At 42.0% G+C, this 27751-nt stretch overlaps 1 protein-coding gene across 2 annotated transcripts; it reads right to left on the reverse strand.

Annotated features, from left to right (window-relative positions):
- BRAP (BRCA1 associated protein) lies at nucleotides 1–27698 on the reverse strand. Of its 2 annotated transcripts, XM_010969636.3 has the most exons (12): nucleotides 27448–27698; nucleotides 25550–25711; nucleotides 24675–24873; nucleotides 23264–23453; nucleotides 19206–19319; nucleotides 17360–17508; nucleotides 13782–13857; nucleotides 13185–13323; nucleotides 12706–12815; nucleotides 10555–10644; nucleotides 5946–6049; nucleotides 1–2447 (listed from the first exon to the last, which is right to left on the reverse strand). In XM_010969636.3, the coding sequence occupies exons 1-12, from the start codon at nucleotides 27527–27529 to the stop codon at nucleotides 2084–2086; spliced, it is 1779 nt and encodes a 592-aa protein (XP_010967938.2). In that variant the 5' UTR covers nucleotides 27530–27698; the 3' UTR covers nucleotides 1–2083. The 2 variants fall into 2 exon arrangements, with proteins under 2 accessions (XP_010967938.2, XP_045362298.2); XM_045506342.2 differs by lacking the exon at nucleotides 5946–6049 and having other exon boundaries at nucleotides 27448–27674.
- Between the last annotated feature and the right edge of the window lie 53 nt (nucleotides 27699–27751).

Genomic DNA, 27751 nt, shown 5'->3' on the forward strand with positions numbered 1-27751 from the left:
TCATTTCCAAGTTGGGTTATTTTAATGCAATTTCACTGTTCAAGGTAGTCTGGATATGTTAAGTGGTTCATTTCCATCCTGCAGAAAACACTAACAGCTTCTATCTTAAGTAATTTTGTCAGATTCAAACATGACTGTGACTGGTTTAAAAAAAATTTTTTTTTTCTTTACATATCTTGAGAAGATTTTTTTCTGGAACTTTTTTTTTTAAAAACCTTCAAGTAGTTTAGAAACATTTGCCTATCTGCTCATTCCTCTGGGCACAGCCCTTCAGAGCACTTATCCCACCTGTACTGAAACTCTTCTCCCAGCTGGGCTGCCTGACAGAGGTGATCACAGAGATGAGGAGCGAGCAAGCTTCGTAAACTACTTCCGGTTCTCTTGGTTCGTATGCTACCATCTACCCCAGCTTCTGCAAGGTCAGACATGCAAGACAAATACTTGGCCAAAAAAGCAGGATTCTAACTAGTGTAAAAATAGATTTTAAATAAAATAGAATCTCTATAGGAAAGAGAATTATGTTCTGCTTCCCACTCCCGTGCTTGCTTTAAGATATCTGTATACGTAAATCCGGGGGGACTTACAGAGTTGGTCTGCCCTACGTAACAATTGAGAACGTCTGAGTACATTCATGTTGCCAAGTTACAGGTGAGGTCCTCTGGGAGACGCTGCAGCGCATCCCACAAAAACGGACGGTGATTTAGGGATACAGCTGGCGTGCTAACAAGTAACATGTAAGACATTTAGGTCGGAGAGGATGAGGCCTAATCATAGGCTAAAAACCAATTCTTTAGTGTGATAATTTGAAAACTTTGGCTAATTATAAAGACAAAGTAAAACTCATCATTTAACAGTACGCCTTGTTAACCTATCCAGCTAAGTCTTCTGGAAGCTAAATTTCAAAACAGGTCTCACTTTAATTTGGCTCAATTACTGCCTATCATGAATTACTTGACATTTCTGTTTCTAGAGAAGGTACTCAGTCCCTCTGTTGGCCCACAAGCATTATATGGCTGTTTTAAAGGGACCTTTGTTAAAATTCGAGTTTTCAGATTTAGCAACAGCCTTTGGTTATATCTTGAAAGCAAAATTGAAAATCTGCCCAAGCTCCCACTAGCCACAACCTGAACACGCAGCCCAGTCTTTTGTAAACACTCAGTAAATACTGATCCCAGCGAACTACACAGCAGCCAGCCAGCCAGCCAGCCAGCCCGCCAGCGGCCTCACTCTGCCTTTTCATACGGCTGATAAATGCCTGCTTATCCTTGCTGGGTGCTAGAAAATCCACTCTGAAATTTGAGTGTTGGAGCAAACATTCTTTTTAAGCCTCCTTCTTTGAGGTTCACAATGAGGCGGGAGGCATCACAAGTAAACAAAGTGGGAATGCCACCATTTTTCCCTACACTGGGTCCACTGGGTCTGGCCGGGGCTGTCTGTTTTCACTGGGTAGACCTGGAGCAAGAGGAGACGGCTGCTGGGGACAGGCCAGTGCCTGGTTTACAGACCCAGCCTCTTGTGACATTCAGCCAATTCTTCAATTCCCCAGAGGCAGGGAGGGATGAACAGTGACAGGAGACTTACGCTAGGGAATTTTCATAACTCCTCAGTGCCCAAGGAACCTCTTTCTCAAGAACGTGCTATGACCTTGGGGAGGTCTGGTGCTTTAGGGCTAGGTCACGTTACCTTCGAGGGGACAAAAAAAAAATGTGACCTCTTAATCTGAGCCCAGAACTGAATGTCAAAGACAACTCAATAAATACGACAGACAATTGCACAGCAGAGTTGGGGCATCTCTCAAGTAGGAAGGCAAAATGGTCGTCAGAACGTCTGAGGTTAGTGAACTATTCCGGTTGAAAAAAGCAGCCACCTTCTAAATCTAAAACACTGCCCCCTTCCTTCAGCTCTCCTGGTCGGCAGCCCTCGCCCTGCGTCACACACACACTAGCAAATGAAAGGTCCAGACGACTGCGGGTTGATCCTCACTCGTACTTATTCAGGGTCCACCCTCACACTCAGCTGAGGCCCCAGCAAGCCCACGCTGAGCCGGGGAAAACAGTCTCGGGGACATCGGCTTCTCTGAAGGTCACTTGCCCCTCTTGCTGCGGCCCTTCCTGGAGGACAGCTTCCCACCGGCGCCCGAAGACGGGGGGCTGGAGGCCGAGGCCATGGCAATGTTGATCTGTCCCTCCTGGATTTCCTGCCGCGTCTCGGCGGGCAGGTGGTTGATCTTCTGCTGCGTCTCCAGGTAGAACATGACGTCCCGCAGCTGCTCCTGGATCTCGGTGATCTGCAGGTCCTTCTGGTCGCAGGTCTCCTTTAACATCCTCTCCTCCTCCTTCAGCCTGTTCTGCAGGAGGACTTGGTTGGCTCGCAAACACTTGTTCATCTCCTGTTCCTCTTTGAGCTCCGTGGTGAGTTTGGCCACTTTCGTGTTCAGCTGAGTGCACCTTTTACGAAACAAAGGGAGACAAAGCCCATTTTTCATTTGCTGACACAGTCTCCTTTCTGCTCTGGGATTGAAGAGAGGAGATGTGACCTCAGAATCCACTGAGGGCAGTCCCCTTCCTCCCATGGTGCGCAGACTGGCTTCCTGCCACTGCAGCCGCTACCGAGAATAAGAATTTTACTCTAGTTATCTCAAGTGTAGCCTTGAGACAACTTTTTTTTTAGCATCAGAAATTTTTCAATACCAGAAACTATTCTGTGATTCATGGTAAAACTTATACTGCTTCTCTGTTTTGTTTACATGGGTGGCTTAGAGATGACAGCTGTGATAAAGAAGTTATGAGGAAAAGTGACATTCTTAAACAGTCAAGTGCTCTGACCTCCCTGCATTTGCTGGAGAAGAGTTTTCAAGACTAAGGAGTGCCTTACTGATGCTCAATCTTATTCCCGAGAAAAGAATTACAAATTAAAACACCATCTGAGACACCATTTTCATGGATCAGAATGCCACAGAACGGAGATGGGGGAGAAGAGGCACTCCCACATGCGGGCACTGGAGTGTGAACTGTACGAACTCCCTGGAAGTCAACTTGGCAACATCTATGAAAATCAAAATTTCACCTGCCCTTTGACACAGCTCTTCTACTTCTAGGAATTTGTCCTATAAAATAAATACACTCAGAAGGACTTCCAGTCAACACGGCGTAGTAGGATCATGAGCTCACTTCCTCGCCACTACAACAAAAACACAACTGACTGTTAGGAAAAAAAAAAAAAGACTGCAACCTAGGGAAAAAGATCTTCTTCAACTGGAAACACAAAGAGGGAACCACAGTGGGACAGCAGGAGGGGCGTGCTCGCAATGTAATCAGGCCCCATGCCCCCTGGGTGGGTGACCCACAAGCTGAAGAACAGTTAAGTCACAGAGGCTCTCCCACAGGAGTGAGAGTTCTGAGCCCCACATCAGGCTTCGGCATTGGGAGGAAGAGACCCCAGGACGTCTGGTTCTGAAGGACAGTGGGGCTTAACAGAGATGTCATTCTCTTGGGAAGTGTATACAGAATCTCACGTGCACCAGGTCCAAGGGCAGAAGCAGTGATTTCACTGGAACCTGGGCCACACCTGCCTGCTGGTTTTGGAAGGTTTCCTGGGGATGTAGAGGACAGCTGTGGCTCACCCCCAGGACATAAAGGCTGGTGGCGGACATTCTAGGAGTGTTCATCTACATGAGCTTTCCTGGAGGCTGACATCTTGATTGGATCATTAGCACCAAGACCCAGCCCCACCCAACAGCTTGTAGGCTTGAGGGCTGGGAAGCCTCAGGCCAAACAACATACTGGGAGGGAACACGGCCCCACCCATCAGCCAACTTTCTAAGCCACACACACCTCTAGACACAGCCCTACCCACCAGAGGGCCAGGACCAAGCTTCACCCAGCAGTGGGCAGTCCTGCCAGGAAAACCTGCATAAATCTCTAGTTCAGCCTCATCCACCAGGGGGCAGATACCAGAAATAAGAAAACAACAACCGCAAAGCCTGTGGAAGGAATCCACACAGACCAGACTCTACACTGGGACCAGCTGGACCCTGGCCCTTGGGTAACAAGGGAGGAGTGTACCGTTGGGATGCAAAGGACGTCTCCCACCTCTCCAAGGTCAAGAAATGTAACTAACCTACCTAAAAATACAAATAGAAAGATAGACAATATGAGGCGGTAGAGGAATATCTTCCAGACCAAAACACAAGATAAAATCGCAGAAGAAATACGTGATGACGAGATAGGCAATTTATCGGAGAAGAGTTTAAAGTAATGATGGCAGAAATGTGCAGAGAACTCAAGAGGAGTACCGATGCACAGAGTGAAGTTTTTAGCAAAGAGTTGGAAAATATAAAATGAGTAACACACTAGAAGGAACCAAGAACAGACTAAATGAGGCAGGAGAATGGATCAGTGAGCTAGAAGACAGATTAGTGGAAATGACTATGGCAGAACAGAAAAAAGAAAAAGAATGAAAAGAAATAAGGATAGTTTAAGAGGACTCTGGGATAATGAGAAGTGCACTAATATTCGCATTATAGGGGCCCCAGAAAGAGAAAGAGAGAAAGGACCTGAGGAAAATTTTTGAAGAGATAATACACAGGACTGCACTAAATGACGTACGGAGAAGGATGCTTATTGCAACACTGTTAACAGCAGTGTACGACTTGAAACAACGTACATGTCCATCAATGGGGAACTGGTTAAAATTATGGGAGCTTCATACCATGTTACAAAGATCAGGATAGATCTACGTGTGCCAATACAAAAAAAAGTCTAAAACAGAGTATTTTACCAAATAGAGTACCTAGTATTATTCAATTTTTGTAGGAAAAAAGATGTGAGATGTCTATATGGGTACAGCAAAAGATATGGAACAATAAATATTCACTGGTACCGTTAATAAGAGTTACCACTGATAGTAGGATTTAGAGGGTAAAAGAAAACTTCACATTTTTAATACTTAAATTCTTTGGAATAGTTCAATATGTTAGGGTGCTGAGAGTATAACAGAATTTTTTATTTTTATTTCTATTAATGTTGTAGTGTTTTTACAACAGTTAAAAAACACCTTTGGTGAAGAGTTTCTGTAGGGATGATAAATCCTGGAAACATACAGTGATTAGTTGCACAATGCTGTCAAGGTACTTAATGCTACTAAGCTGTAAAATGAAATGGTTAAAATGGCAAAATATATGTTATATAGATTTTACAACACACACACACACTACTAAAAATATCCAACTACTGGCAATGGGGGAGAACAGGTGAAAGGTATATGGGACTCTCTGCACTATCTTTGCAACCTTTCTATAAAACTAAATTGATTCCACAATAAAAGGATTATTAAAAAAAAAACTTTTTAAGGAACAACTATCCCCCTTAAATTTATTTTTCATCCATTTGTCTGGAGGTAAAAATCCAATTATTTCTGTGAGTATAACTTGAACTAGAAAGGTAGTTTTGATCAGCAGCAACTATCTTTCCAATTAACAGTAGTAGAGTATATTCTTGTCATGCTGTTGATGAGTTTTTTTTGCTCCATATTCAACATCTTTGGCCTTTAATTCCTGACCAAGGCCAGAACACATGCCATCTCCAGCTTAGACAGAAGTCTCTTCCGTAACTGCCAGCTCTCAGGCATCGTGGCTCTGAGAAGCTCTGGGCACAAGGAAATTGCTTTCCACAGGCAAAAATGGAAGATGCTTGTGCGTATCGTGAGCCTGGGCATCAGGAGAGAGCACTGAATTCCACATGGCATCCATCTGGTGTGAAACACTGCATTTTTCAATAAATAGGAAGTCACAATAAATCTGTTCCACTTAATGAGAGACCCCTGAAAACCTGGTGATCCACACACTTGACCATGAGAGTGTGTCCATAGGTACAAAGGAGATTATCTATTTATGGAGCCTGTTAGAATATAAGAGCTAATTTAAAGAATAGGCCAATTATACCTACTTTCTTTCCACTGACTGCTTTTCTTTCAGAAGATCATTTAGTCTGTGCTCCAGATTATCACATTTCTCAATTGTTTCTTTAAATTTAGTCTTCATGTTGTTAATCTGAAAGCGCAAACAGAGATCAGTTTCATTTCACAGAGACAAAGCTGTGTGGCCTTGGGGGCCCAGTTTGCAATTTATTTATTTTTTCCAATTACCTGTCTATAACTTTGACAAGCCAAACTTAGAAAAGGTTAGACAACCATCTGAAAGAGTTTCTGCAATAGGAATAAAAGTTGTGAGAAATCCTTTCTTTTCTTACCATTTCTCTAAACCAGGATGAACAAGGGATCAGGAGCTCCTCATGTCGAGTGAAACTGCTTGAAAGTGAAGAAAGAGCTTCAGGCAATAGAGCAGGAGGTGGTTTGTCAGAGGCCACACCAGAACTCCCCATTGTTCTTTAACTCTTGGGATCATATTCTCAAAGTTACACTTGACCCTTGAACAACATGGGGGTTAGAGGCACCTGAAAGGCGGAGTATAACTTTAACTTTAGAGTTGGCCCTGCATCCAGGTTCCGCATTTACGGATTCAACCACCACGGATCCCTCAGGACCGCAGCGGCCATCTACTGAAAAAAGAATCCACGTACAAGTGGGTGTGTGCATTTCAAACCTGTGTTGTTTAAGGGTCAGCTGTATTATCCAAATCATCTGAAGATACTTGTAACAGCTGACTCTAGCTGTCTGGATTTTGTTTTCCCTCCAAACTCACTATTAATTTCCTCATGTTCCATGAAGCCACGTGGAACATGAGCAGTTCTTGTTTTATTGAGTTCATATAAAGGCAGTTTACAGAGAGAACTAATTCATATTACATTATCATAAAAACTTTAGAGGAATTGAAAATTCTCGTGTGTCAAGTGTCAGATGGCAGCAATCCTAGCCAGAAGTCTGTTGAAGTCTAGCTAGGTAAACACTGGGTTCATAAGGGCATGGAGATTTACAGACTTGGGGAATGCCTCAATTCTACTGGTCTAAGGGCCACCGGAGAAGACAGGTGGATTATGAGGTGATTAAGTATAGGAAACAGAAGAAACTGAGAATTTAAATCCCACAGCCCAAGCACCGGATAGATGTTTTATAGGCAGTATCTCATTTATTCTTTATAACCAGCCTATAACTTAAGGATGTCAGCTTTTTATAGAATCTGTAGCTTAGAGAAAGGTAAGGCAATATGCCCGAGGTGGCCCAGCCAGAGTGAGGTGGGTCCAGGACTGGACCCCAGGTCTGGGTCCAAAGCCAGGTTCTAAATCTTTCTCTGCACTAGACAGGAGGCCAAAGCTCTACAGCAAAGGAAAAGTGACCTCTGGGCAAGATCTGAACTCTTAGCAGAGATCCAGGATGTATGCAGCATCCATCAGGCCAGGAAAGGGGCCACTGCTTCCAACACTTTCTTTTTAAATATGTGCCATAAGGCCTGCCTAGCAGGTCTCTAACAGCACTGCTCTCTTGCCTTTTTTTTTTTTTTAAACATTTTTTATTGATTTATAATCATTTTACAACGTTGTGTCGCCTTTTTTTTTTAAATAAACAAAAATAACTGCTCTGGAGAAATTAACTTGAGAGCCAACATCATTAAGTTGGAAGAACATGCAATTAAAGGGAGACTTATAAAAGTTCCTCTGTGTCATAAAAATAAAAATAGCTTTAAAATTGCTCTAATTCTATTTGGTATTAATTTTCTCCTAAACATTGTTTTAAAATAAGACCACTAGATCCTTTTGACATTTTCTCTTAGACTGACTCCGTCAGTTTAGGGAAATTGGAAAGGACAGAAATAACCATCAAAAGGAACTAAATTGTTTTGATCACCAAAGACAAAACAAACACAAAGCCAAACACATCTAAATCAAGATGAAATATACCAAGTAACCCCAAAGAGGTTTTTAATATTGCTATAGATAAATGTTACAGTGGTTTAAATTAGTGGTTTTAAAAACATTGCTGGCCATCAGCCCTCAGTAAGAAACACTTAGTATATGTACACACCCCTGAAACAAGAGTTTCACAAAACAATATTAAATGCGATACACTGATACCTCTTCTGTTTAATAAAAATGCCAGTTTGGCCCACCAAGCTCATTTCACAATCCAGACAGAAAAACTGCGATTTACATATGGAGCTAGAGGTTTAAAGAGAAAAGAGGGGAATTCGCCTGCACTGAAGGTCTACTCTGTGTTCTTCACACATGGCTCCCTGAAAACTGAGAAACTTCAAGTGGGTACGATCTCTATTTTCTAGAACAGACTCTGCTCACACACTAAAATAACTATGCTACCTAAGGCATCCAGGGGACTGGAATTGTATTATACTTGAAGCCCACAGTGAATTTCACCTTCGGTGCCTCCCCTCCACTGCATTAACTTTTGACGAAGCCCATGACCAAGAATTGCTGACAGTGAAATGCATGGGTCAGTCACTATTTCTCCCTGCACCTGCTCTACTGCTGGAGGTGCCAATGGACAGACAGAGGACGGGTCAAAAGGGGGACAAAAGGCTTGATCACCCATTAACTTACAGATAAGTGACATTTTTTACTAGAAAACAGAACATTCTTTTTCCCCTCCAAGCTTTTTATTTGGGGCTGCCCTTGCTGGCCACCATGCCCCCACCTTAAAGTAAACACACAAAAGTTTCACATTTTTAGCATCCCTGCCCCTTGAATTGCTTTTCATAGGCATGTGTTAAGGAATGCAGTTAATCCTAAAGAATCTTAGAAAGCAGAGAGAATCCTGAGCTTAGCTCTCCAGGGTCTGCACAAAGAACTTAAGGTGGTCACGCTGGGATAGCCCATAGAAAACCGCATTAGTGAGGCTGCTCGGAGTCGCCAGGGCTCCTCCCTGGGAGCCCAAAACTTGACACCAAAGGGCAACGACCCCTGCTCTGCCTGCCTGCTCTGCCTGCCAAGTGCTGTCAGAGGCGCATCCGTCCCACACCAACTCCAATCAAGCCCATCCAGAGCAGTGTGTCAAGTGACCTGAAGCACTTATGGAAAGGTACTTCCGATGATTAGAAGGTTCTTGTTAAGAATTTCATCATGAACTTTTCACTGAGGATCATTTTAAAGCTGGTGTTAAGCCTCAATGAAAAAGACCTGATTTCTCTTCATTTGTGGGCATCCTCAGAAATTGGAGCCCATGGGCCTGGCATAAAGTAAGAGCTTGGCTCTGCCTGCTGAGCTCCAGGAAATTTACTAGCTACCACTGAGGAGAGCCCCAAACCCAGAATCCCCCATCTGACGGCCCAGTTACTGGTGACGATACACAAAGTTATTAAAATATCATTTACAAAATTCAAAAGCCTTTATTTAACACTAAGGGAATCACTGAATTATGATGATTGTCCCTAGATCCTGAGAATGGTTCCAAGGGCCCTAGTTATACACAAATGCTCAGGTGCACACTGGTTTTCAAACTCCCTTCTCTGGAACCCTCAGGGTTCCTTGTACATGCAGGAAATAAAGGGAAAACCAAGGAGGTGGAGCTCTGGGTCACTCTGGGTCACTCTGGGCCAGGTTTCTACCAAAATCACATTACTTTTCTCTTTTTCCCATTGGAGTAGTGAATGGCCTCTTCTTTAAAGGATCATTTGTTAAATTTTGAAGACCACTGTCCTAGACCAATAAGGTGCCATGGTGACAGCTCAAAGCTCCAGCATCTCTGCTTAATTTTATTCCCTTCAATTTCTGCTTTTCTTTTTTTTATTAAGAAATAGCACTATGCATTTTGATGTCTATATTCACTTCAATTTCGCAGCACCATCTTGGTGTTTCAGAAGCCCGTATTCAGCTCCCCAAAGCAGCTGTTCCTAAGTTGACAAACCAACTGGCTGACTCAAATTACAAACCCTCATGTACATACTTCTATTTTTTTTAAATGGAATTGTACAAGGCACTAGAAAACCTGACTGAGGTTAACAAACAACACCCTGACCTCAAAATACCAAAATCCTCAAGGCTTTAAATTCAAGGTTTCTTTTTTTCGGATACATACCAAGTATTTTATTTCTTCCTTAACTTAGTATAGGGCGCAGCAAACAATAAAATTGTAATAACTTCTTTTTGATTTACTAGTCCTAGGGGAGAATATATGCCCGTTTCCCTTCTCCGAAATTATGCTTAGTTGATTATATTTGCAATACTATATTTCTGTCTCTTCCTTTTCCTCTTTTTGAGCAACTTCATTCTTCTTGTGATCTAGAATTTCTTGTTCCCTGATACTGCCTTCAGGGGCAAAGCCTCCATTATAATGACAATTCAGGTGTTCAGCACTCCCTCCTCTGGAATGCTAATCTAGAGTTACCTTGCTGGGGTGAGCCAGCTGACTCTAAATCTTTCCTTTTTTCTGCCCCACTCACCAACCCCGTCCCCCACCGCAGGCTTTGTTGAGATATAACTGACATCTAACAAAGGTTTCTGTTTACAGGCAAAACAGTTCTCTCCCTCTAGGTCAGACTGAGAAGAAAGAGTCTTAAGATTCCTTTTTGTCTGTGCTCTGCCTTCTTCCACCCACCATCAGGCTGTCCTACCATGCGGCATTTCAGCAGTCACCAAACCAGAAACTTACTTCCTCTGCTGTGTCCTTCTCAATCCGAACTATCTTGTTTTCCCAGTAGATTCGCTGAGATTCCAGCTGGCTTGTTAGTAAATATGAATACTAGAAATGCAGAGAATAAGCACAAAAACATAGGTCACTGTTGTCAGTCTTTGAAATTCAATTAAAACCTGACTTATAATGACTTGCAAGAGTAAGAGGAATGTTCTGAATGTATATTACACCTTGGTTCCACTCAATAAACCAGGGGAACACAGAGGTGACAATTACACTCATGTCCTCTGGGGGCTTACAATCTAGCTGGGGACAGAGAAATGTACAATTAAAAAAAAGAAAAGACTCTTACGTTTCTATTTAGGCTGATTTTAGAATCACATGGTTTTAAATCAACGTGTAACTCAAATCAGCTCAATCGTGTACCCCTCTCTGGGAAGCCAGCCCTGTCACTCCCAGCTTTGGGATAAGTGCCCCCCAGCAACCTCATCGCTGTTACTTTCATTAACAGCACTTAGGATATGAGCACTTCTAGGGCATGAGCACTTCATCATCAGTTTACCTTCCTCTCTCCTTGACTGGACTGTGAACTCTTTGAAAGCGAGGATTGTATCTTTATTTTTGTACCCAGTGCCTTGTACATTCTGGATGTCAAGAAATGCTTGCTGCCTGAGCGCATGAATGAACAAACAGTGCCGTGTAACTACAAAGAAAGGATAGACGGCTTATGACAGGACGATCTGGTAGGATTTCTGAGAGGTGATATTTGAGAGGGCTCTTGATAGACAGGAGGAGAGGGAGAGAGATTCTGGAGAACACAGGACCAAGATGTGAGCTGCAAATGTTTAGGATCTCTTTAGAGATGAAGTAACACCAACGAGGCAGGGTATGAGGGATGGAGCAATGGAAGGCTCTGGGGAATTATGTGGAGAAATGTGGGCCAAGGAGTGGCAAGATCACATTTGCATTTTGGAAAGACCATTCTAGAAGACTGGCCGAAATCTAATCATGTTTGGAGGTCAGAGACGGAAAGAGCAACAGAGAGAAAGGACGACTGGGAGAATGTGCACGCCACTAGAACATACACTTCATGAGGGCAGGGAGTCCGTTCAAGGCTGAGTTCCCAGCACCAGGAACTGTGGCTGACAGACAGCAACCCTCAATAAATATTCACTGAATGAAAACACTTAATGTGGAAGAGTTACTTATCCTAAAAACTTAACATTAAAGATCTGAACTTTTTCCACATCAATATAATTTATAAGGGGAGGTATAGTGCATGAGAGTGCATGCTTAGCATGAATGAGGTCCTGGGTTCAATCCCCAGTGCCTTGTCTAAGAATAAACCTAATTACCTCCCCTCACCAAAAAAAATATATATACATATATAATTTATTAATGTTAACAACATCAGCCCTATTTTAGGCCATTCCATTGACTTTAAAACTCTGGAGATAAGCAACTTCTCAAATGTCCACTTCCTCCCAAGGTTAAGGTATTTGTTTTTAAAATAACCATGTTGAAATGTATATAAAACAGGACATGTTAAACTTTTCCTTCCTACCATCAAACTTACACATCAATTTTATAGTAGATGGGATTTTACAACTGTGAATAAAAATCAGATCATGCTATTATTATTGTTTCCTCAATTATATGAGTACCCCAAAGTGGCTTTATCTATATAAGCATCCAATTCATAACTGCCAGGCCAATATAAGTGGAAAAGCTTCTCCGGCATGGGAAGATGCTTCTGGGGTTTCCTCATCCTCACCAGGTTTGCTCAATTTCCAACTGCTACTGTGATGCCAACAGGCAGGGTCTTAACTTCCAGTTTTATCACAGCTACGGAAACCTTTTTTTTTTTAATTTTTTTTTGGTGGAGAGGTAATGAAGTTTTTATTTATTTTTAACAGAGGTACTGGGGATTGAACCCAGGACCTTGCGCATGCTAAGTATGTGCTCTACCACTGAGCTATTCCCTGCCCCCAGAGGACAACCTTAATACTAAACTTGAGGCAACTAGGAACATTACATTGAAAATAGTAAGGCACAGTGAAACACAGACTCTCAAAGAAAAAAATCAGAATAAAAAGCCCAATCTTTCAAGTTACAATAGTAAAAATCAATAGAAACAGGTGTTCAGTAATGACTGATAAAATATCTTACCTCTAACTGTAAGGCATCTATTTTCTCCTCCTGGCAAGTATCACCCTCACATTCATACTGTACTATTTTCCCATCTGTTTTACTTGCAACCAGTCGATGGACATAATTATCTAAAGAAAAGAGTAAGTCAACCAAGGCGTGTTTCTTCAGAATGAAAGGGTCTCCATATGCCTTTAACTTTGACAAAATTTTTGTTTTTACAAATCCAAATTAAATCCCTTGCAATACTTCTTTAAAAGTGGGTTCAATCGTTTGAATTTAAAAAAAAGAGTAAGCGGGCAGGAGTGTAAGTGTTAACTCTCTTTATACTGTATATTTCAGGCCATTCATAGGAAATGGTGCCTTACGGGCCACCATGAGATCTGGGATTTGCCACAGCTGTCGGGAAGATTTCAAGCTGTGAAAGAAAGTGGAGAGGTTCTGGTGGAGACGTAATCAGACAGAATGAATCCAAATTAGAAAATGAGAGTGGTGCTCACCTCCGGCGTAGTCCCAGACTCGATGGTTGGTGAGCTGCATGGCATACGTGTGCTGGGTTTCCTCAAAGTGTTTATAGGCATGTCGACTCACGTACCGCCCACATCCTATGTGCCCACAGATTAAACAGATCCAAAGGTTCTGCAAAGGAGATTAAGACCTAACTTAGCTACATAAAAATACATGACCTGGTCCACTCAGGGGGGAAAGAGGCCTGACACAGGATGAGATTTACAGCTGTTACTACAGGAGTTTTGAATAAACACGCTTAAAACCCAAGAAGCAAGGATACTTTTATGGGTCATTTTTTTGCTTTGGTTTTTGATGTAAACTCCATGTAAATAGTGAGAAAAAAAAAATCACCATTCATCAACAAAAGCCTAGGGCTTTTCAAAGGACAAAGAATGAAAGCAAAGAAGTATTTTGTTTAGGAGTAAAATTGTTTGTGTATTTCTATTTTTTTGCTTGACCCTGGACAAAAAGGAAGCAAAAAATCAGTCTCAAAAAGAATGGAAAAGAATTTAAGCCACAAGGGGCAGAAGAAAAGCCCAGAAAATTAAAGCTGTGTTCATCATTCTTTTCCACCACTCGTTACTTACTTCCTGAACACCACACTCGAAACACTTATTTTCTTCTACCGGCTCTGGTGTTTGACAATATCGGCAAACAGGGCACCTGTAAAGGATGTGAAAAAAATAATGATACAGATTAAATATAAAAGACAGCAGTCACAGAACCCGAAAGTCCAAAGCTGAATTTTATATCCTCCCTCTCTTATATAATATCTTTACGTTTACCATAACTAAGGCTATCACTCGAAAGACAAACACTTTCAAGATACTCTCAAACAAAATGAAAAAATACAAAATCTTGATAAAGTTGAGTAAAAGGGAGAAATCTTGACCTGCTTCATACCTTTTTCCACTCTTCTGTCTAATGCTTAGGTAATCAAAGACTAAACATTTACAGGTGGGAAGCAGAGACTAGAGACAAGTTGTTAATTTGGTTTCAAGTCTGTTTGCTCATAATGTATTTTTACTTCAATCTAACTTATCACTACTTCCCAAAGTTTTAAATCATTCAAAATGTACCCTGTCCTCTCAAGGTTGCTCCTGAGAGTTGAAACTAAAATCTGTAGTACATTTCACTAAATAAGAAAAAAAGAAAAAGGGAAATGTTAATGTACTTCATAAAATGCACATGACATCTAACCATACAATGAATTTCATCTGAAAGAGGACACCAGTGTTCTGTGAGTACTCAAGTTTTGATTTACAAAAAGCCAATAAAAATGGCACAGAAGCACAACTCGTAGATACAAAGAGAAGGAAGGTGGTTATCAGGGGCTGGGAAAGGGGGAGATAGAGAGATGTTGGTCAAGGGGTACAAACTTTCAGTTGTGAAAGATGAGTAAGTCCTGGAGAACTGGTATGTGTACATCAAAGTTGACTACAGCTGGCAACATGGTGCTGTTTTCTTGAAATCTGCCAAGAAAGTAGAGCTTGGGTGTTCTAACCACCAAAAAAAAAGAAAAAAAAGAAAAAAAGGAAAAAAGGAAAACGGTTAAGGTGTGAAGTGATGGATGTGCTAACTGGCTTGGCTGTGGTGAGTAATTTCACAATGTGTATATGTACCAGGTCATCTAGTTGTACACCTTAAATGTATACAATTTTTGATTGTCAATTACACTTCAGTAAAACTGGGGGGGGGGGGGGAGCACTGAAAAAATCCACTAACCCCTTTCTATTATATTCAAGACAAAGTAATGCTAAGTACAGTCATGAATATTTTTGTATAGAAAGTGGGTTATAGTTGAGGCTCACTGAATTGGCACCGAGAACAAAGAAGGCTCAAGATATCACTAGTATCAATTTGTCACCCAACTGATTAAATAAAACCAAGAAAAGGAAATAAGCAGGAAGAACATCAAGCTCTTATCGCAGATAAGGACTGTGTTTCCCAAGACAAAGCTAAAAGATTTAGTCTGTCTCTTTCTGTAGTATCAAAAGAGAAGACAGGAGACACTTGAAGAAATAACAAACGCGGCAGCTTGTACGCCGCAGCGTTGCCAAGGGTAGAAATTAGCTCTGTCACCCCTTCAGTCTGTGTGGTGGCTGTGGCAGCGGTGAGATAAGAAAACAACAAGTTCTGGTATCTCATTTTCTACATTGTGCCAGAATGATCTTTCTGAAATGTATGATCCTGAGAAAAAAAAGGGAAAGGGGGGGAAAAATTACAAAAATAAACTTACTAGTACCATACAGTTAGCTCTGCGATACATCACCTCATCTGTCCATTAAAAAATAATTAAGTTTATGTTCTTTCTGCCTTCCTTTCAAAAATAATTATGGGTTGTCATCTTACTTTCCTGAGGAGGTATCTGGGGAAATCCTCCCTGATAAGAAACCACCCTTCAAGACCTGGGGCCAACACTGCCTTCTGTAAGCAGCCCTTCCAGACCCCCCCAGTGGGGAGCCGTCTCTATATCCTCCAGTGGCCCCCCCTGAACTGTATGCATGTTCATGGATGTGAAAGTTCCTGAGAAGGGTCTGTGATTCTCTCCCACTCAGCACCCAGCACTGTACTGGGCATATCCAGAGACTCAAAACCCACTTGCTGAAGGCACTGCACAGTTTTGAGGGAAGCTGCCGGTGAGTTGAATTTGGTCCCAGTTTTGGCATTCTCTGCCTTGACACTTAGAGCATGCTAATTTTCACCCTGGGCCCCAGTTTCCTCCTCTGTAAAATGAGGAGGTTGGACAAGATGGTCCTCGAGGAAACTTCCAACTTGAAAATGCTACAGTCCTACAAAGTTAACTTGTACTGAAAGTTAAAATTGGAGTGGAGGAAACAAAGCAGCATCCGGAATTTAAATGGTGGAGCAGATGGACACACGACACAGATAAACACTTTACAGAATGTATACATCTCAGCATGGCTTTATTCAAAGCAAATTTAAACCTGGACAATTCTCTGAAGAACCCCCAAATGACACCGCAGAATTGACCAAGGACTCTAGAGAACTGGGGCAAGATTCTTCTCCAGTTAAATAAGCCATGAAAGAGCAAGGATCTATTTATGTGCTCAAAGAAATTTACTGATTTCCTCCTACACATCAGGTCTCTGGCTTAGTGTGAATGAACAGCCAGACGAGGCCCCTGCTCTGTGAAAGCTGGTCATGCGGCGATGGAGAAAGGAGATTCCTGTGGACTTTCACCCCTCCTCACTCCTGGGCTTTGGGGTGTGATCCTCCCCTTCCCATGCACACCCCTCCCCACGCTGCCTTCTCTCTGCTCCCACTCTTCACCTGGCTAACTCCTATTCACTCTCCGTGTGGCGCCACCTCTCAGACAGCCCAAGCTGGGTCAGGGTCCTGTCCTCCAGGCACAACGCTGCAACACTGCTCCTTGTAACGCTTGCAATGGCTGTGATTTCACATTTATTTGTGTGATTATTTGATTCTGCACCTTCCTCTCTGTACTGGGAAACCACAAGGCCAGCATCTGATCTATCTTTCTAGCTAAAACCCACAATGTGGTCTGCAAACAGAGCAGCAACCCTTAATTCAGAACAAAGAAAAAAAAGTGTAAGTTATACCTCAGTTCTTCGTCTGCACAACACCACCCTACAAATGAGGCCTCTGCTGCATTAGGAAACAGGCCAGGCGTGTGCCTCACACTCAGTGACTGCGTTACTACTGGCCACCGAGCCACCAACAGCACGCTAAACCCAAAACATCAGACTGCCGTGGCCCAGTAATCTTTGGTAAGAAAGCCAAAGTAAATGATAGCGCAGGTGATGAGTAAGATTTTAGACCCAGACTTCATTTTAGTGTAAGAGTCTCCAAGTTAAGCTTTACGTTTTCCCCCTTCTCATTTTCTGGCTCTTGGAAGGAAAGAACAACTCAAGCTGCTTTGGGACATTCCAGAAGGATTCAGAATCAGCCTTCTAGACTTGGTCTAGGAACGCTGACTTCCATGTGAATCGAGGAAAGCAAAGAAAAAACACGGATGGCCCTTCCATGTGACCTCTTGACCATGTGGTTGTCCTTGAACAGGTTTATAAAATCGAATACCTGGAGTGGTTTATTTGGGGGGTAGGGATGTGTGGCTGCTTTTAATTCTGGGAAAGGGTAACAACGGGCTTTGACAGGGTTGGGGACGAGCTCCCGCACTCACGTCGTGTCGTCCCAGCGCTGCAGACACTGGCTGTGGAAGCTGTGGTTACATAAGGTGGTGAGGATGCCATTCACCGACTCGTCCATGCGCTCCAGGCACACGGTGCACTTGGGGAGCTCAGTCAGGTCCATCACCGGGAGGCTGGCGCCCTACAGGGAAACACCTCCAGTGAGCCCCACTCATCCACCAGTTCTAACATATTTTTTTAAAGCAATAGTTTTCCTATTGTTTTTTGACTCCTGGGAGGATGTTCTCAGTATTACTGCTTTGTGAAAATAACCTAAATTGGTAAGATTTTCATCCATGAAACAAGTATTAATTGCATACCTCCTTTATTCCCAGCACTGTGCTAGGAATACCAGGGATACAGTGGTGAACAAAGCAGACAGAGATCCCTGCCCTCATGGAGCTGACATTCTAGGGAGGGAGCCTGCTGCCAGACCTTAACAGAGACTCTAAAATGTTAGCAGTCTCCGAGCTCTAGCTCTGAATGGCCATGACTAAAATAGAACAAAAAAGGAAAAAAAGCAGGAGGATAGGAGTGGATTTGAATGATTTTTCCACAGAGTAAATTAAAACTTAACACTTTCCACTAAGTGATAGTAGTATCAACGACACAGATTTTATTTATTTATTCATTTAACACGTAATTAGTAAGTCCCTCTATGTGTGCCAGAGACTGTTCCAGGTGTGGAACAATGGTGAGAAAAAACAGAGTCAGTAAGTCCCAAAAAAACAGTCTGTCCCTGTCCCCACAGAGCTTAGAATCTAGCAGAGACAGACAAAATTCAAGATTTATAAAAAGTGTAATTACCAATAGTCATAAGTGTTATGAAAGAAAAGAACAGGAAGCTACAATAGGGTGTGAAATAGGGGACATAACAGTCTGGGTGGTCAAAGAGGCACCTCTAACACAGCAACGTCTGACCCGAGCTCCACCAACTGTTAGGACCACTGAGGCAAAGGTGAGGAGGCAAACACATAAGGACATGCTGACAAAAGTCACGTTAATCTACGGTCCCTGGAAAGTAGATATTTACAGGAAATCTCTCAAGAAGCTGTGTTCATTTAGAGAAAGGAATTTCTAAAACCAAGGCCTTGCAAGCACCTGACAAAAGGGAAGCCTGACTTTAGCACGTGCCAATTTTGAGTCCACCTAATCTAATGACAGAACAATCTAATCAGAACTTATCCCCATCAAGCTGAATTCAAGGTAAAAAGACCTTTAGCTCTACTTTAAAAGAAACAAAATATTGAAAGGATAACAGAGCTGAATCTACTATTTCATAAAATGATCCAAGTGAGCACATATTATAGGAAAGCTTCCCAGGGAAGGTGGGAGATCAACGCAATTACAAATTGTTATCAAAACAGAATCAAGAATTAGACAAGGATTAAAGGCTAATATTTAAAACAAAAACATTTCTTTTAGGCTCCAGGCCATGTTTCATTGATCTGGAAGAGATGAATACTCAAATTTCAACCACAAAGAGAGTATTCCTTAAAAAAAACAAAAAATTTGGGCAATAAAAAAAAATTGAGATGAATTTCCCATAATAGAAAACTTGCCATTTTAAAGTGTATAATTCAGTGGTTTTTAGTCTAGTCACAACACTATGCAACTATCACCATAACCCAATTCTAGAACATTTCTATCACCCCCAAAAGAAACCTCGTCCTTGTTAGCAGTCCTTGTTCCCTTCTCCCCCTCAGCCTCGGGCAACCACTCATCTAACTTTCTGTCTCACAGACGGGCCTAGTCTGTACATCTCCACAGATACCTTAACATTCAACTTTATACCAATGTGATACACTTCTATCAAAGGTAAGAATTATTCACACTTACATCTTCAGATTTCAGTACTTCGGCCCTCTCCACATAGACCAGCTGGCAAACGTCATCTTCTATTGAGTTGAACTGGCGGCCATTGCATGCCATATAGAAACTATCAGCGTCAGCCTAGGTACATCAACGGGGAAAGGGAAAAAATTGAGAGACAGCCTGAAAACATGCTTTATATTCAAGACACATGGCTTCAATTATTCTCTTCATCAGCTTTTAAAATGTATACTTAGGAGAGAAAGCAACCACCAAAAGTAGCATTTATGGAAGCAGGTTCGTAAGTGAACTGAACTCTACAGGTCAGTATCTGACATCCCTGCAGTTTTTCCTGACACATGACAGTTCTACTTGAATTAGCAGAAGCTACTGAAGTGTAATAAGCTGTCAGCTACCACAATTTTAATACGTACTCAACCAGCAACAGCCAACATTTCCCTTGATTTCTTTTATTTTTTGTCTCTAGCCAGCACTTTCACAGCAGCTGAAAGTCAATGCTTATTTTTGCAAAGCTTGGAACCAAATCATAACCAATGACTGTTATGGAAGAGCTCTTTTAAACAAATGTCAGCATCTATGTTAGAAAAAATACAGGACCAGTGGAACTGGTATGGAATGAAAAGTAAACTTCTTTTCAATAAACCTAATAATGATGATGATGATGATGCATGCGAGTTAGGTTAAGGATCCTATCAGTAAGTTTTAAACAACCTCATGTGTAATACCAAAAGCTAAACCCTTGGCCAAAGTCAAGAGGTCCAAGGTGAACCAGCCTTCCAAACACTAATGGTCGCGCTCCCTTGCAGTGGAAGACACAGAAAGCTGCAAAGACACGCATCCATTTGTAAATACGGATACAAGTAAATCAAACCTTCCTGTCTAGCCTTAGTAGAAAGTACCACAGGGATAAATGCAGCTTTTAAGCTCAGCAATTTTCATAGGCAGCTGAGCTCAGACAAGCCTTGGCCTTCACTCTTACACGGGCAGCCGCCCAAATGTAGGAAGCTGTGTGCTCTGGCCCTACCAATGCAGACAAGCTGCGTGAAGAGAGGAAGGGTGTTCAGCAAGAGGAAATGCCGCACTGCCAACCTCCAGGGAGGGATTCAACTTGTACCAGGCAAAAATAGTCCTTGCTGTCTGTGCTCACAGGGTTCTGAATCTTACAGCCACTGGAAGTTTTTCAGTAGCTTTTCATTTCACTCTGATGATGTAATTCAAGTGTGGCTTCTTACTTATTTATGCTTTCTTAATACGACCAAGTGAGCTAAGCCACTGAGGAAGGATGCTCACTTCTGAACAAAGTTGTTTTTTTTTTTCAGTGGGGGACTGCAGTGGGAGGCTTTCCTTCAGGAAACAACCTGTGTACTGGGTACAGTGCATCTGAAATTCAAAATGTTGAAAGCTAGTTCTAGGCTATTAAATGTCTTTTAATACTAAGACGAGGCAGCCTAAAAGGGTTTACCCCATTTAGGAATGACTTTTTCCTGAAATACTTTTGGATGAACAAGCAGCACAATGAGCAACCGGCTTCAGGTGCAGAGGGAATGAGGGCCGTGGGCCAGCTCTTCAGGGTTGCCGGCACCACCAGGAACCGGGGGCGCCCCCAGCTCTGTAAATGCTCCCTAAGCGACCATGCCCCCTCAGAGGAAGGGAAAAGATTGGTGATACTGGAAATGTGACCAAATTTACTCAACACCAAATAAATTATTCCCTTCTTGGGGAAGCTGTTTATATATATCAAAGAAGTGTACATTCTGAACACAATTTCTTTAAAATCTTGGTATTGGAAATGCAACTTCCCCTAGTCAAATATTAACTGAGCACTCAGCCTGTGCCAGGCACCGTGCTATGTACTAGGACAATAGCAGGGCACAAAATACATGTGGTTCCCACTTCAACCCATCGCTGAAATGCACAAAAGCCTGAAGCTGACTGCAAAAAACACGGAAGAAACAACTCGTTTAAAATGCTTGCATTGTATAGAGCCCCAGATTTAAAGAAACTCGGCTTTTGTTTTTTCCTACTCCTTTGATTTTATTATTCTCTTCTCAGGATGAACTCAGAAAAAGGAAAATCCATTATCATCAGGATTCCTTTACTATCACAGTGATCCACTAGTGCTGAGAACATATTTTTAAGTTTCAAAAGAGGGGTCTCCTAGGCTGGCCTGAGCATGCAAGGGAAAATGAGCCAGCACACTCCGTAGAGAGGTTGTCTGTCCTTTTTTGCCCCCAGGGACTATAAAACTGAACCCCCTCCTGCCTTCCTGTATCCTGAATAACAAATTCCCTACCCAAGGACTAAGGTTCCTAAAGGTCATAGTACAACTCTCTGGGCACATCTAACACCTCCAGCATGCAGAAAGCTGAGGCCAACGGAAATTCAGGAGATGACAAAAGACACAGAGAAGGCCTATTAGTTCTTTTTTATTTGTTTGTTTTGGGCAGGGAGAGGGAGGTAATTAGGTTTACTTATTTATTTTTAGAGGAGGTACTAGGGATTGAACCCAGGACCCTGTGCATGCTAAGCATGTGCTCTACCACTTGAACTATAACCTCCCCTGACCCAATTCTTAATAAAAATTCTCTGGTGAGAAAAAGAAGGGAATAAGAACATAGTTGCCCGGGCTATGGAGTCAGACCGACTGTGTTTGAATCCTAACTGTGACATTTATTAGCTGTAAAGCCTTGGGCAAGTGACTTACCTATGTCTGTTTCCTCAATTATAAAATGTGAAAGACACCTACCTCATGGCACAGCTGAGAGGACTCAAGGAGCTAACGCATGACAAGCACCTAGCACAGGCCTGGCATCTAGCAGGTACTCAGGAGTAGGTGGCTATTGAGTCTGTTCTCACTAGGGCCCAATATTAATTTAACAACTTCAAGTCTTATACCAGGAGGGTAATTCTAGGCCTTAGATAATCCGTGATAGGATGAGCCTCAGACCCGAAGATCCAGTATTACAAATAAATAGTACAACTCATGATGCCAAGGTCAGGGCTCTATCCCCACGGGAAAGAGCATGCAGTAAGCTGTATCACAGTCTCAGAAAAGATCCGTAAACGTAAGCACCTTGTACTTGGTCAAAAGACAGAGTGGGGGCTTACAGCTCAGTGGGAGAGGCTCATGCTTAGTATGTACGACGTCCTGGGTTCAATCTCCAGTACCTCCATTAAAAACAAATAAAAAACCTAATTACCTCCCCCCCTAAAAATAAAGAGATTTAAAAAAAAAGAACAAAAATGTAAAAGCAAGAGAATATCTTTCTAAGAACTTTAGAGCTGAGGTGCATGCAAAATGATGTTTAATACAAGTGAAACAGACTAGATGGCAAAACCTACCTAAATCAAAAAGTCTCTGTTACAATGCTCAAGGATTTTAAAAGCTGAAAACATCACTATTCTTTCAGTGTTTGTCTCTCTATTGCAGTGATTTCCAGTTAGAACCCTAAAGCACCTTTAATAATTCAAAGAGTGTCACAAAACTCCTCTTATAACCAAAGTTTTAAAAATATAAAGGGGAGGATATAGATCAGTGGTAAAGCATATGCTTAGCATGCAGGAGGTCCTGGGTTCAATCCCCTGTACCTCCATCAGAGTAAATAAACAAATAAATATCTAATTACCTCCCCGAAATTTATACTATAATAATAAATAAAAATTTTTTAAACTATAAAATTGATTTTATTTTCAAAAATGTGCCAAAGAACATCTACTAAAAAGAGAATGATAAAAGCAGGGGCAGTCTTATAATGGCAAATAATATGGTGTCAGCTTCAAAAAGTTTGGGAGCTACTGTTCTACTGGAATAGTTACGGATAAATAAATAAACCAACAAACACAACCCTAGATTTCATACCCAATCCAATTCTGAAAAAATAATGGGTATGAATTAGAATTGCATGTCTGCTGATGAATTTGGAAATATTTCTAGAATTACAACAATACCCTAGAAGATATCAAGGCTCTTAAGTGCAAAACGTTGCAAATCACACATAGCCAGTATCATACAGTTTCAAAAACAGTTTCTGTGGCAAAGAGATTTTTAATATCTTAACTTTTACCTGTGCACTAAACTTTATCAGCACCATATATTGATTTGGAGTAGAGTCTCTGATGATTTTCATTTGTTCAATTACTTCATTAAATGGGGCGACAAACTTCATAAGGTCATGACTGGTCATTGTAGCAGGGACTGTGAGAATACACAGCATGGCACTGCGCCTCACATCTTCTTTTAAGGAGGTCATCTTACTAATAAGACAATAATTAGACTGTCTTGAATAGATGAGGTATGGTTAGTTCAGACAACACTAATTAGACAATTATTATGTCCAAGAAAATAGGAAAAAAAAAACTTATAATACTTTATAATCAATTTAAACAGCTCGTTGTTTTACCTGAAAATACACACTACATGGGCAAATGCAGAATCCCTGAATGTATATACTTGCAGGGGAGTTTGAGGTAAGTTTTGAAATGTTCTACATTTCACCCACCATTGATTTTTTTTTTCTTTTTTTAACCACTGATATTTCTAATCTTCTGTTAAAGCCTTGTTATGTTTAAAAATCTGCATTAGGCAAATTTGCAGTTTGTATTTTGTTCTCTTTAGTGTTTTTTTCATTCGTTCTTTAATAATAACTGTCATTAGATAATGTGGACGCACAATTCTAACTACTAACTTCTCTCAAAGGGTCTAAAAGACAAAAGTGCTCTAAATACAAGAAGGAGAATTCTGAACCACGAGGATGTAACTGAAGATTACAGAAGTGTTGCTGGGTTGGAATAACTGGAATAGAGGAGAAAGAAAAACCTCCCACAATGCAATTTGCTTTTGAAATGCTGCAAACTCCCTGCAGCTGTGATCAGGTATGATCCAAAATGGCTACTTGAGTACTACTCTGTTTCCCAGTGGGGACCTAACAAACAAGTTAGGACAAGGAAAGCCTCTAAAGAGATCACCTGCCAATTATCCAAGGAGCTGGTGGCCCAGGCTGTAGATTTATCTAGCCAAATGCTTCCATTCCTTTGGCCTCCAAGAGGCTTGTTTGGACCACAGAGAAGGGTAAGAAAGATGTGATGAAACTGCAACCCATTAATTGCTCTGAGAGGCTTCTTTAGTAAAGACTTGGTGGGAATATGAAACTACAATGATGTTACAGATCATTTATAATTTTTTGCTTCTTTTCTATCTTCCTTCCTTTCAATCTCCCAATCACCTGTTGCCTACCTTCTCAGGAAAGATTTTCCTAGGTATTTTCTCAAGTGTATCTACATATTACTTTGATAAGAAGCTTTGACCCAAACTGTAAGATTAACCACATATAAAACATCTCAGAATTTTTTAACACATAAAACATGAAAGTACTATCCTTTTGAAAATTAAGATATCCACTTCCCTTCCGGGCGAGAGATTTTTTTTCTCTGCCCTATGGCAAAAATAAACTCAAAAGAAGAAAGGGTTTTTCTTACTTTGTCTTGTACAGATGCATAATACCATGAACTATTTCAACTGAGGGATTTCCACTGAAGAATGAAATCTGGTCTGGAAGCTGTTTGGATGGAGAATCAGGAGCAGCATTTACGCATTCTTTACTTTGATCTTTACTTCTCTGTGCAGTGGGGGATGCTTCAGAAGACTTCCTTTCTTCCACTGCAGCTTTCAGCTCATCTTTCACAAACCAAAAATTAGCAGATTATACACTGATAGTAAATATGCTGAAGAATTCTAATGAGATGAAAATCTGAAGTCAGATAAATAAACTTTGATAGAGCAATTATAATGTATCGCATTAAGAACCATATTCACAGAACAACAGCATTTTGGGGGCATCTTGACTTGAAAGTGCTCCCTGCCCCGTTAAAGAATCTCATTAATATCCTCAGAAACTCAAGGATGGCTCTTACATTTGGCAGTACCAAAATAAAGCAGGTGTCTTCCATTATGCACTCCCAAGGGGACAAACACTCAGGACTATTAAGTTTGAAAACCAAACCTGCCAGTTCTGACCGCCGCCACGCTGGAGATGCAATATACATCCACTGCCCTAACTGGAGTGAGCTGACCAGGGGAGACACAACATGCTTATCTGGATGAAACATGATCTGCCACTGACCTAGGTGGTAAGTAGCTCTCCTCACTGAACAGAGTTATCAACCCAGCTTGTGAGCATTAATTTAGGATAAATATTTAGAGAAGTTGAAACATGGCCTGACAACCTCATGTAACCTCACAGAGACTCTGAAAGATAAAAGTATGCTCGGGGTCATAATCAGGGGCTCACTGAACACCAAGTATAAAACAGGAAACATTTACAAAAGACAGCCTAGGGTTTTAGGCAGCATACCTGGGTCAGACTTCATGGTTTCAATGATCACATCTGTCATTTCCCGACGGCCAAGGTGCTGATGTATGATTGCTGCTTTCTCCCCTGGTGACTTCCCTTCTAAACAGGCTACTGCTGAAGCTAGTGTCTTCTTTTTGATCTCCTCATCAGACATTTCCCCGACTAAAGAACACATGAAAAATTAATACCTGGTAGTAAAACAAGCTCCTCTCCACTCTCAATGTTTCCATCCATAGGTTTCCCTTTTCTCTCTCCCCAAAAAACTGTAAGATGTCTTTGCAGTGTCCATATCACCTCTGGGGCTCCTGCAGTGCGTGACAGTCAACAAATGCCCAGTGCAATATATTCAGAAATGCAGGGCTGTTCTAGTGAAAATCACGCACTTAAAGCAAATGAACAAGAGTAAGAGCTTTGACAGTGATTATTCTACTCAGATAAACCAACAATATAGTAACACTCGGTAAAGTGAAACTGGTTATTGAGCCACAATTGAAGGTATCAAGGCCATTAATTAATAAAAACTTTAAAAAACTTTTAGAAACTTTTTAAACACCCTGGGTTAGCCTTACTCTACCATGCCATGAAAATCTGTGATCCTTGTCTTAAATCACAAAAACACACAAAAATGGAAAAGAAATGTACAGACCTGACTGAAATATCCTTAATATAAGCTCTGTCACAGCAGAGACCAGGCCTGTTTTGCACACCGCTATATCCTCTGCATTTATACCACACTGCCTAGCACACATTGGAAACTCTTTCAAGATCTGCTGAATAAATTAATGGATCAATGACTGACCCATGCAGACGTGTATATGTGGCTAATGTCAATTTAGCTGACTTTCAGGACTCAGTAGCCTATTAAATCATTATTTTTAATTTGCAGCTCCAAAATTCACATACTCAGGGAAGTTTGCAATGACATCATCCCTACTAGCCCCAGACCCCTTCTCCAAGCCAAAGAGATCCTCCTATAATAGTTCTCCAAATTGTTTCTTCCTTTCCCTCACTACACTTAACACAGTTGTAATTCTACAGTTATTCTGTAATTATTTAATTAATCTGTCTCCACTAACTGGAGCGAACTGCTGGTGCCATTGAGCAGGGACCACGTCTCTTTTTCTGCACACATCTAAAGCTCCAACAGAGAGTGAGCATTCAAAAAGTATCTCTTGAACGAATGTTGTTGTCAGGTGACTGACTGAGGTCCAAGAAACAAATATTTCTGTATTCCCCACTAAGGAGGCTGTGTGGCTGATAATGAAGAACTCAGACTCTCAAATCCAGCTCTCTGAGTTAGAATACCAGTTTTTGCCACTTACAGATAATAGTCGGCAAGGCACTTAAACACTAGGCTTCAGTTTCCCAATCGGTAAAAGGGTCATACACCCATCTACCTAATAGAGTTGTTGTGAATTAGAGAAAACGCACACAAAGTGTTTAATACAGTGTTCGGATATAGAAAGTGTACCAATTTTAGTTAAAATTATAAATTTTGCTACAGGGCGCCTAAATGGATAGCTTTCCAAAGAGGAACAATTTAATTAAACCAGGGTCTGTCAGCGTCGCTGAGGACCCAGTCTCTACTTTCACAAAGCCTAGAGGGAATCAACTCAAACAATTCTAACCCAGGGCGGACAGAGCGACGCGCCCAAATATAAACTGAGCCGCCGTGGGAAGGCACCTGGAAGGAAGGGAGAGGAAAGGCTTCCCAGGGATGCCATCTGGGAAGGCCCTTCCTAAGAACGGATGGAATGAGAGGGATCCCAGCCACCTCTCGGCTTCTTCCTGAGGTAAAGCCCTCGCTGCGGCCCTTACCCGGACCCGTACTCAGGGGACAGCGAGCCCCCAAGCTCAAGCCCGAGCTACAGGGGAGGCGGCGAGGCCGCCGGACTCACCGGCGGCGCTGAAGTCGAAGCCGGCGGGGACCGACGAGTGTTCTGCGAGCTCCAGGCGGATGACAACCAGTGACACACTCATAGGGCAGGCGCTGGCCGGCGCGGGCCCCGGCGGGCTCAGGCGAGGCTGGGAGACGAGCCGAGAGGCCGAGAGGCCCGGGGCGGGCAGCGTGGCCACCGCCTCAGCAGCAGCAGCTTCTGGCGCAACCCTCGGAACCACAACAACCTCCACTTCCGCCTCCCGGCCGCCGTAGCTGACCCGGGAGGATACGCAGGCGCGGAGCAACGCGGGCTCCGATTGGGT

This window comes from Camelus bactrianus, chromosome 32 (assembly GCF_048773025.1).
Source record: "Camelus bactrianus isolate YW-2024 breed Bactrian camel chromosome 32, ASM4877302v1, whole genome shotgun sequence".
Classification (NCBI taxonomy): domain Eukaryota; kingdom Metazoa; phylum Chordata; class Mammalia; order Artiodactyla; family Camelidae; genus Camelus; species Camelus bactrianus.